This window comes from Castanea sativa, chromosome 1 (assembly GCF_040712315.1).
Source record: "Castanea sativa cultivar Marrone di Chiusa Pesio chromosome 1, ASM4071231v1".
In the NCBI taxonomy this organism is placed as follows: domain Eukaryota; kingdom Viridiplantae; phylum Streptophyta; class Magnoliopsida; order Fagales; family Fagaceae; genus Castanea; species Castanea sativa.
Window position 1 is genome coordinate 84106724 of NC_134013.1, and position 11453 is coordinate 84118176.

Here is an 11453-nt window from a genome sequence, read left to right on the forward strand (position 1 = left end):
TCCCGGTTTGATGTTTCTTTTCTGAAGGTTCGGCACCATAGGGAGGGAATTGAGTTGAGCCCAAAGGCGCTCTCTCACCTGACCCATGCTCTAAGCTTGTAAGGTATAATGCAAATACCAAATGACCAATCTATGGCGTCTTACTATAATAGCTAGGAATTAGAAAGACTAAAAGTGATTATTTTAAATTTCAGGACTAAAATTGGTCAAAGTTAAAATTTATGAGCAGCTTGGGCATTACCAATAAGGATTCATGGGAAATATTCTGAGGGCAAATATAATTACCCCAAAGAAGAGTATATATACGAGGGGCTGGACTTTATGCTCTCTACTATGCGTTGATTCTTCAGCTTCTGCTTCTCATTAATTACAGTATTAGACAATGAACTTGTTGCAAATGAAATGTTCCTACACTGCATAGAAAATACAATCGGAAAAATATGAAAGATGTGTAAGGTAAAGGCGGTCAGAGGAATTTGACATACTAGGCTATCTCCAACTTGTTTCCTTTGACACAAAGTTTGTCAGCAATGAGCAAACAATGAATATTCCAATTATTTGTGATAACTTAATATGTTGAGACTAGAGAGCTGGTCATAAATCAATTAGTTGGCTGTTCTGCAGCACTCTGTACAAGTGTAAATCAATATGTATATTCAAAACAATGAAAATACAGGGCCTGCCGAACCAAATCTAACATGGAAAAGTATCACCATGTCATCTCTCTTGCCGATGTATCCATTTGATAGCATTAGAAGTTCTTCTGCGGATGTATCCTGTCATTCCTTTTATGGACCATACTTGTCAATGTCATAAAATTCTATGTTCTTGTACTTTTGGGAAATTATTTCTGCTTGAACTTTTCTTGCAGTGTCTGTTGCACAGCCAACAAGAATGAGAACAGATGTACCAGCAAATCCCCGAAATGCAGTCAGGTGTGTGGTCTGTTCTATCAAGGCAGGACCAGCAGCCAGTATTGCCAAAAAGCCAGAACCAAGAACTGATATCCGACTAAGAACCTATATTCCAACCATAAAAAAACAAAGATGAATACACAATCATATCAAAGCCAAAAAGATACATAATTCAAGCTGAACTTCAAAGATGCTAGCAAAGTCCCTTTCAGCTGCTTCTTTAGAGGATTTAATGATAAAAAATTTGACACCATTTTGTAAAGGAGGAAAAAAAAGGATAGAGAAACATGGAAGTAGGGAAGTGATATATATTTAGCAGTAATCTGTAAGTGAAGGTTGCATGGCACACTGTAGAGAAATGCTTAAAGCATAAGCTTTTGAAACTCCTTTTGTGATGCACCAGATTGATTGGATATTGATTAAGAATATGTGGTGCGGGTGTGATTAGAGTCCTGCGTCATGCAATACTGTCCATACAAATATACTTTTATGAATATGCACATTAAGATGCTCCCCAAATTATGTGGCAATGAATGCTACGGGGTTGAAAAAATGTTGCACTGTGAATCACTATTTAAGAAAATGACAATTATGCACCATTTCAAACCATTCTAATAAAAACATGGTACATAATTCACACAAGCTTCTGATAATCACTCTATAATAACACTAAAGGAACATCATGCATAGCCAAGTCAAACGAGTTGACTGGTTGAAAATTCAGAATTCATAATGCACTAATGGGCAATAAATTTTATTTAAAAGGTGAAAATTTACCGTTTTAATAAATACAGCTGTACTTTTACCCGGTCGCACGAGTGGAATTGATGCACCTTGGCGCTTTAACTGCTCACTCACGTCATCAGGGTCCAATTGTAGGAAAGTATAATAGTAGTTGAAGAAGGCGATTAAAAGGATGTTCGTGGGGAGATAGAAAGAACCTACAAAAAGTTATCTGGTTAGTTTTAAATTGTCAGATGTTGTCTGATAAAAAAAAGAGAGCCTAATCTGCCAATTGCTAATAAACTGACAGCACGTTTCTTGTTGAACCCGGCATCCAACCATGAAGACTGCAACAGCCCCAGAGGGAAAGAGAGAGAGTATAAAAAGATTTAATTTTCAAGGGCGTATAGGTTTGGGTATTAGTGTTTGGACTGAAAATTTTGAGTAGATGAGGCCAGAGCACAACAAATAGCAAACAAGGAAAAAGAGAAACAAGAAAAAAAGATTCAGTCCAGCATCACACTCAAGAGATGCATCATACATCAAACTAACAGCTATGTATTTTTGTTTCTTCGTCACACCAGCTGCCAATACAACATTTGGGTAAATTATGGATATTTGTAACAGATTTCAGAGACCAATCATGTAAGCTGAATGGGACTAGCATTCCTAGAGTCCATAAACAGATTATATTTCGTTTATATCCTTCAATCTTTAACAATTTACCATTAAAAATCACAAATCTTACCCCCTGGATTTAAGGCCACGGCGGCATTCTTCAGTGCATTTAAACCAGTAAAGCGTGCTAGAGTAGCAGGAAGAGCTAATGATGAGGTAGAAAATATAATTGGCATCACTCCAGAACTATTCACCTGCTCAATCAGAAGATTTAGATTATTCCAAAGATAACAAAATATCATTGAAACAATATGGTACCCAAAAAAAACCCTCAACCTAAGAAAAGAGAATATAAATTAAATGTGGAGAACTACTAGGGAAGAGCTCAGACATTGATGTATGATTACCACCCTGGCACAGAACTTCTATGAAACAGACATGGTAATCAAGAATTAAGAATGGTTGAAAGAAATGCACGAAAAGATAAGAAAGAAAATAATCTCTAACCAATCTTTTCACTCAAAGCTATAGGTAACATCATTGATGAATGCCAATAGAATGAGATAATGTTGGTTGGGATGGTCCAGTTTGGCAATTATATGATTGGAAGCCAGGCAAGGGTATGCTTTATGTAATATTTGTAACAAGATCAGAATTGAGCTGGTCCATGGCCACATATTAGTTATTTTTGTTTTTGTGAGCCTTAAAGCATGAGTAAATATTGTTTAGGTGAACAAACCTGCATAAATTTCCCAAGTATGTGTGGACTAGAGTCCTCAGGATTAGAAATATAAAACTACAGAAACATAAGGCAAGAAGCCTGAATACAAACCTTAAAGGGTAGGTAAGCAGATTTTTGAAGCCCTCCACTTTTACTGGTGTATCTCGAGGCATAGTTAAGTGGAATTTTCCTCTCTGCTTCCTGAAACCCTTTGTTGATAAAATTGTCAACATTTCTTTACTTCCAAGGACATCTTTGTTAAACAATACAAGCAGTACTTACCTGAACATATACAATACTGAGGACCAATAGGAAGAAGGAGACAATGATTGCAATGAGTCCAATGTAGTTACCATCCTGAAATGCTTGTGCAACAGTCCTACCAAAAGATGCAGGCAAGTAGGAGATAATGCTTGTGAATATCAAAAGGGATGTGCCATTTCCAAGTTTGAGGTCCGTAATTCGCTCCCCTATGTATGTTGTAAATGCTGAGCCAAGAGTCAATAAGGTAACAGAAGTAAGAACCCATTGCGTACTGAAGTCATTGACATAGGGCCGGAGGTAGAGTACTTGGCCAATTGCCTGTAATGGCAACCAAAGATGGATAAAAGAATATTATGATCAAAGCTCAATCAAACAGCTCAAAACAAATATATATTATTGCTGTATGGAAAGTGAGAAACATTAATAAAGATATAGGAATTTTCAGGAGAGGATGTTGATGATCTATGCGCCATCTTCCCTAATCAAACAGTCCAAACCACGTCACACCATTTTCAACTTGATATCTTTTAGTAACAGGAAGCAAAATTCAACATATGATAGTTGCAGTTATTTCTTTATTTCATTCATTTTCCCATTGGCATCATACTATTTTATGAACAAATGTATCCCATTGGCATCATACTAGTATTTATAAACAGTTGTAATGCATACAAAGCATTTAACATCAATCAAAGTTTTATTGCCTCTAATAAATTCTAATGTGTAACCTGTTCTGCATTCAAATTAAGTGAAGTTACTTACCTGTACAATTGCAAACCCAACCGATGCATATCGAGTATACTGAAGAATTTTCTTTCTTCCTGCTTCTCCTTCTCTTTTCTGAAGATCTTGCAACTTGGGATAAATTTGTGTGAGAAGCTGGAACACAATCTGTGCATTGATGAAGGGAACAATACCAAGAGAGCATATTCCAAGTCTACCAATGCCTCCTCCAGAAAATGTATCCAGAGTACTCAATAAACTGTTCTGATCCAAATTTCCAAGAAAAGCCTCACTATTTACCCCACCAAGAGGTACGTATATTCCAAGACGTGATAAGGCTAGATAACCTAAGAGCTTGAGAAACTTTCCTGGTAATGGACCTTTGAAGAAGTCCCCAAAATCAATGTTACTGTCCTCTATTGCAGCTGCCAATTTCAATGTATTTTAATCAACTACTAAAAGCTACAGACATTAATTGAATTGCATTTGAAGTTTTGAATAACATTTTACAAGTTTAGAGACGAACCTGCTACTCCTCGAGCAGAGGAAGGTTTCTCCTTTTTTGCACTAGAAGCACTTTCATATGTATGTGAAAACAAGCACAGAAAACTTTCCCAGGCAGCATTTAAGCCAGAAGGTACATCTGAATTAATACCCAAGGGATCAAATACGGAGCCCTCACAGCTGCAAAGGAATTCCAATCAGCAAAAAGGATAAGTATAGCTGTAATAGCAAGTAACCTAATTTCTCTAAAAGGGTAAGACTTAGGCATAGTACTTAGGTGTTATTTTTTAGATTCCCCTCTTAAGATTTTTCCATGTGACTTTTTTCTCATGGGATGAAAGTATATTTTGTAGTTAAGTAGCCACATGATAGAATCTTAAGAGAGGAACCTAAGAAACAACACCTAAAGTATTGTACATAAGTTTTGTTCTCTCCAGAATATGAAGATGACCTAAAAGGTTTTTTAATTTAATTTAATAATTTATACACTAGTTGGGGGGGGGAGGGGGGGGGATTAGTATAGAATCTTTGAAATGAAAATATTGACAAAAGAAAGAGAGGCACTATCATTGTTTATCAAAATAGATAGAGAACAATTTGCCAATACTAAACAAATCGTTGCAAAAAAAAAAAAAATACAGTATTTACAAGCTGCAGTGTACAGAACTTCTCAAATTGTACACTGTGATTCTACTTGCATATCTAAAAGAAGATCATTACTGTACTTTAATATTACTCTTCAGAATCCTGCCAGGTGATAAATAAATTACTAATCTATATTTTTAGGCAATTCACCATCTTGGCATTCCATCTTCATCAGTTCATCCTTATGTGATGGGCAATTAAGTTGCTTTTCACAAACCTAAAGAACACAGAGTTGAACTGCCACATTGATTGTGCAAACTTCAAGCCAGTTTTTGTTGACACTACTTAAACTGCATCCAAGTTTCAGTTGACTGATTGTTCACAGAACCTCTGCTAAAATTGGTGTCTTTTCAGACTATAGGATTCTATCCAACTACCCATTACTCAGTTTCTTGGTCCCTTTTCTAAATGCGTGTTTGTATGAGAAATCGATAGCATACAAAGAAACAGGCATCACATAAAAACAAAAAACAGAGCAAACTACAGCTAGAAAAGAAGAAAAGCCAAAGACCCATTTAGGAGAAAACCCATTTTGTGGAAACAAAGTACATGGAAATCATTATGGAGAACAAAAAAGAAAAGGGTATGTCATACCTGTTGGAGTGAAGGCCAAAGTTCCATGATTTGGTGGTGTTGGGTTTTCTCTGAACAGAGAAGCTGGCACGGCAGATTGATTTCTTGAGCCTTGGAGTTGGAGAGGCTTTGGGATTGAGTTGGAAGCTAAGGAGAGAAGAAGAAGAGAGTTCTCTGACCGTTATCAACATTTTTATCTACTACCTAGGACTCACTCACTTTGCCTCTTACTCTTCTATCTCTCTCTTCTTGGTAGTAACAGCTTCTCAACTTTCTGACCCCACAAACACCACCAAAAAATTAAATCAATATGATAATATTAATCAAGATATTTACAAATAACAAGTTAAAACTATAAAATAAACAAAATTTACTGAAATTGTGAGAGAGTGAGTAAGTGATGCCCATTGGTAAGAGCCGGAAGGGAATTGATGACTAGTTTATGGATCAGGTACCAATAATTATGTGGGATTATAATTATATTATATTTATTATGTGGGATTATAATTATATTATATTTATATTATGTGAGAATTGATGACTAGTTTATGGAAGAAATTTGGGATTATAATTATATTATATTTATTGTATTAAAGTTGAAATACAATAAAAATTCAAAGACGCAAATTAGTTTTGTGGGGATAGGAGGTTCGAGCAGGCGTGTTGGGCTATGGGTCATGCCTTGAGGATGAACAAAAGCCCGAGGATGGTCAATGGGATTGCTGGACCTGGATCAATGGGTCAAGGACAAAAGAAAAGAATAATGGGTTAGCTCTGATTTCTGAGGAGTTGGGCCACCTCGGGAGGGCTTCAAGGAGGTAACCGTTATGGAATGATAAGTTTTAGGGAAAGTAGCAAAAAACTCAGTCAACTCTGAAAGACAAACTATCTGGGAAGAATGATGCCACCACCACATTAAATGCACTACACTAAATGAACTGCCTGCATTTATAGAGAAATGACACCTGAACAATGACAACTCAGCTTATAGCTACCTACAAAGCTTCCAAGAGGTCTTGATGGGACAAGCATCCAAGGGATTTTCTACTAAACCAACAGGTGGAAGACTGGAATGAAGGGGAGCAAAACATGACTATGTAAGGAAGTGATCACCATGAAAAATAGGGCATGTAATCTAAAAAGGAAAACATAGTGTATTCACATAAACTTGGGTTGAATATAAGAATATCTCATCCTTAGACTTGACCGAGGAGAGTTATTTCCATTAATTTGTGTCTTTAATCTTACTGTCCTAAGTCTTATTAACTATGGTCCACTTTTCTTGTAGAGTTGTTCCCTGGATTGACCCATTTTCTTACAAATACATTTTTTTGGGCTTGGGCCATTGTCCATTGTTCTTGGTGGGCTTGAGTTCATTTCACATCCTTACAAGTTTCTAAAAGTAATTATATTATAACTAGATAATGTTCCACGAACTACTTTATAATTTGTGGGTTCCAGATGACTCAATTGGTAAAGTTTCTGGTGGTTGAATAAGAGATCTAGAGTTCAATCCTCGCCTATACCAAAAACTGATTGGTGTCTTGGTCTGATGATAAAGAGCTATCATCAGGAACGGACATCATAGGTTGAAACTCTCTAAAAAAATATTTTACAATTTTATTTGAAATTATTTTTATGTATATTAAGATCTACATATAATATTTTCCTAAAAAAAAAAATATATATATATATATATAATACCTATTTTATTGTATAATTTTTGCCAATAATATTGTTGAATAAATTGAAACTTGATTTTCTTAATTCATATTTTATTTTAGAAAAAAAATTATAACACTAACATATTATAATATTTACGGTTAAAAGAGATTTTATTTTTTAAACAATTTTTTTTAAGAAAGAGCTTCAACCTATAACGTCTATTCTTGATGATAGCTCTTCATCATCAGACCTAAACACCAATTAGTTTTTGGTATAGGCAAAATTGAACCTCAAATCTCTTATTCAACCATTAAAAACTTTACCAATTGAGCTAACTAAAACCCACTTTTAAACTAATTAAATGATTTTGAAATCTATAAACAAGAATTTAAAGCATAAAATACTTTTATATTATAAAATTACATAAATTTTAGCAACCTTTCAAACATTTTTTCAACCACTTTATTCTCTTATTGGTACTACACATATTCTCAACTTTTTAACCCCACAAACACTACCAAAATTTTAAATTAATATAACAATATTAATCAAGATATTTACAAACTACGGCCCTAAATAAACAAAATTTTCTGAAATTGTGAGTGAACGTGTGAGCGGAGGATTGAAATCAGGTGCAATAACAATGCAATACCTCTTTAATGGTTGTGATCAAAAGTTAAGAACATTACTTTTAATATCAGCCATTGCTTTTTTTATCAAAGAGGTCAAAAAAGTTTTTTTTTTTTCCTTTTTCCATACCATTCAAGGGATAAACACATATACACAGTACAAGTTACACCTAACCAGCAACAATTGGAGAAAACCAACAAAAATGAATTGGCACACAGGTTGCCAATTTTGCTACAGACCAAGACTCTTGAACAACCACATGGGGTACACAAAGCACATCACAACAAAACCTAGAGTTAGACAAAAAACTAAGATTAGCCAATGTAGTACTATCAAGCGAATCCGATGCTTTCTTCGTCTTGAAAGTCTACATAAACTTACCTGCTATCAGTGAGATACAAAACGTGATGAAAGCCTTGGTCCTTTGTTGCCAGACCAACTTCAACCATAGCCTCCAACAAAGCCTTGGTCTCCTGCTTCTCGTTCCGGCAAGCTTGATAATTAGCTGCCATTCCCGTGCTGCAGATTGCCCCTCTATTCTAGTGCATCTGCCTTCTCTATTTGCTGAGGTGCTGCAACTTGAGAGAGAATCCTTGTACCTGCAAGAGAGATTTTGAGCTGTTAAAATAATCTCCACTGGATTCGGGTTCAATCCTTGATGAACCACCCTGTTCCTGTAAGTCCAGATTGTCCAGAGAATGACAAAAACATCCTGCAAAAAAGTCATAGAATCTGAACCATTTTGAAAATTTCTTGAAACTAAATGCGTCAACCATTGCTGCACAGATAAGTTGATGATCTCAGATGTATGTAAAGCCAAAGTAGACCCGTGCCAACAAGCTCTTGCAAAAGGGCAATGAAGAAAAAGGTGGGTATGACTCTTTTCTTCCTTATTGCATAGTGGACACTGTGAGGTGCCGAAGACCCGAAGACCCGAGGATCCAAAGAGCCGAAGACCCGAAGACATATTAAAAGGTTTAATGAGCCGAAAAGGATAAAGAAAGAGGCCCGAGGATGAAGTGGGCCAGGTGGGTAAAGGAAGAAAAAGAGACTGATGATGTAGGAGACATATTGCACATATCTAGGTGTGGCTGGATAACTATAAACATCGCATTAAATGTTCTGTACCAACCGTTTTGGCCACATTGAATAGGAAGTACCAGCTTTGTTCGCTGCATTAATGTAGAAATGACCTGAACAATACAAAACACAGAGCTAAAGCTTCTCTCCACTACCGACTACAAAGGAACAGACAGGTGTCAATAGAAAGGGGTAGAGTAGATGGTGAGGTGTAGGACTGGGATGATAAGGGCAAAGGGTATAAATAAGAGAGGAAGGACACAGAAAAATGGGACTTTTGTTGTTGCGACCCTCTCTATAAATTCATTGTATTTGGATCTTGAGTCAGAAACCGTTGTTGTAGTTGTAAGATTTGATATTTGATTTTTGGTCCTTACAATTGGCGCCGTCTGTGGGAACAACAAAGTGAGACGTTCTGTTTAAAGGCATATGGCAGAGGCGAGTCCAGAAAGGGAAGAATCAGTAAGTTCGCGAAGAAGGGACCTAACTGTAAGTCTCCAACATGGAGTAGGGAAGGGACATCCTTCAGGGGTGGTGGTGGAATCATATCGTAGCGGTCAGGGGGCTGCGCAACGATCACCAACTGAAGGGCAAATGTCTCGGGACGATAGGTTGCAACAAATGCAGTCAGAGATAAATTATTTACGCAGGTGTTTAGATAGTAAGAAACGGGGAAGGAAGAGCCCTTCTTGTTCTTCCAGCGACAGTTCTGAAGCAGAATTTGGAGGAAAGGGGCTTCCAGTGCTTGAGTCTCTTAACAATGAGGCCCGTGTTAACGCTTCTTCGGGTGGTAGGACAAAGAAGTGGAAGGAGACGCACGGTGAAAGTGGAGCATACTACGATGATGGAAACGATGCAATGGGTAAAGCTCTGAGGCAAATTTCAAAATCCCCATTTGTGGCCAGGATACATAGGGCAAAACTCCCCCGCAGGTTTTCCCAACCTATATTTACTATTTATAATGGAAGGACTGGCCCTGTGGAACACGTCAGTCACTTCAATCAAAAAATGGTCGTCTACTCGAATAATGAGGCGCTGATGTGCAAGGTATTTCCCTCCAGTTTGGGGCCAGTAGCCATGCGGTGGTTTGATGCTTTGGTGGAAGGTTCCTTAGCGTCCTTTGAAGAATTGACTAGGGCATTTGGGGCACGTTTTATAACATGTAGTAGGATCCCAAAACCTTTGGATGCTCTATTATCTATGGCCATGAGGGAAGGAGAAACACTCAAAACCTACTCCGATCGATATTGGGAAATGTACAATGAAATTGATGGAGATGTGGAAGATGTGGCTGTGAGAACCTTTAAGGTGGGGCTGCCCACGGAGCATGGAGTAAGAAAATCCTTGACAATGAAGGCCGCTGTAGATATGCGCCAGCTTATGGATCGGATAGATAAATATAAACGGGTGGAAGAAGATTAGATGCAAAGCAAGGGAAAGGTGAGGGTATATCCTGAGAAGAAAGATCTTCGGGGAATGGGGTTTCAAGGTAGTCGGCCTAAGCGAGACTTTTCAAATCGCCTAGTGCCCGCTGAAACTCCTCTGGTTAATTCGTTATTCAAGGAACCTATACATCAAGTATTGGAGAAGATTCGGCATGAACCGTATTTTAGACCACCCAACAAAATGAGTGGAGATGCATCTGTGAGGAATCAAAATCTTTATTGCCATTATCATCAAGACAAGGGACATACTACAGAAGATTGTCGGACATTGCGTGATCATCTGAATCAATTAGCTAAAGCTGGGAAGATTAATCACTTCCTGGCCAAACCGGACGGGCAAGGGGGACAACAAGGTGCTCGGAGGTATTGGGGCAATACTCCCCATCCAGCTCTAGGCACCATTAACGTCATTTTGACGCAGCGGGGAGAAGAGGTCGGGGATCCTTCGCGGATCATGTCTGTGCAAAACGGTTTTGGTAACGGAGCCATGGAGGAAAACAATCAGCTGGTTAAAAGAATGAGGTCCTCAACAACGCCGGTATTGGGGTTTTCTGATAAAGATATGGAGGGCACGTATCAACCCCACGATGATGCATTGGTAGTAACTATCCACATCGGGGGATAAGACGTGAGGCGGGTCCTGGTGGATGATGGAAGTGGTGTAGAAATTATGTATCCTGATCTATTTAATGGTTTAAAATTGAGAGAAGAGGATTTGGAAAAATATGACTCCCCGTTGGTAGGCTTTGACGGAAAGCAAGTAATTCCACGGGGAATGATTAGGTTACCTGTACAGGTGGAGGGTACCGAAGTTCAAGTTAACTTTATAGTCGTCAGGGCATATTCACCGTACACGGCTATTTTGGCTAGGCCTTGGCGCCATGCAATGGGGGCAGTTTCGTCCACTCTACATGTAATGGTGAAATATCCTGTCCGTGGAACTATGGG

The 11453-nt window shown here is 37.8% G+C and overlaps 2 protein-coding genes across 2 annotated transcripts; one reads left to right on the forward strand and one right to left on the reverse strand.

The window, feature by feature from the left end:
• Positions 1-520: 520 nt before the first annotated feature.
• On the reverse strand, positions 521-5956 carry LOC142629499 (preprotein translocase subunit SCY1, chloroplastic). Its single transcript, XM_075803502.1, has 8 exons — positions 5707-5956; positions 4490-4647; positions 4003-4388; positions 3259-3558; positions 3088-3177; positions 2386-2509; positions 1692-1855; positions 521-1019 (listed from the first exon to the last, which is right to left on the reverse strand). Exons 1-8 carry the CDS (start codon positions 5874-5876, stop codon positions 789-791), a joined length of 1623 nt encoding a protein of 540 aa, XP_075659617.1. The 5' UTR covers positions 5877-5956; the 3' UTR covers positions 521-788.
• Positions 5957-10482: 4526 nt separating this feature from the next.
• LOC142635831 (uncharacterized) lies at positions 10483-11130 on the forward strand. The gene has a single exon (XM_075809902.1). The coding sequence runs from the start codon at positions 10483-10485 to the stop codon at positions 11128-11130; it is 648 nt and encodes a 215-aa protein (XP_075666017.1).
• Positions 11131-11453: the final 323 nt, after the last annotated feature.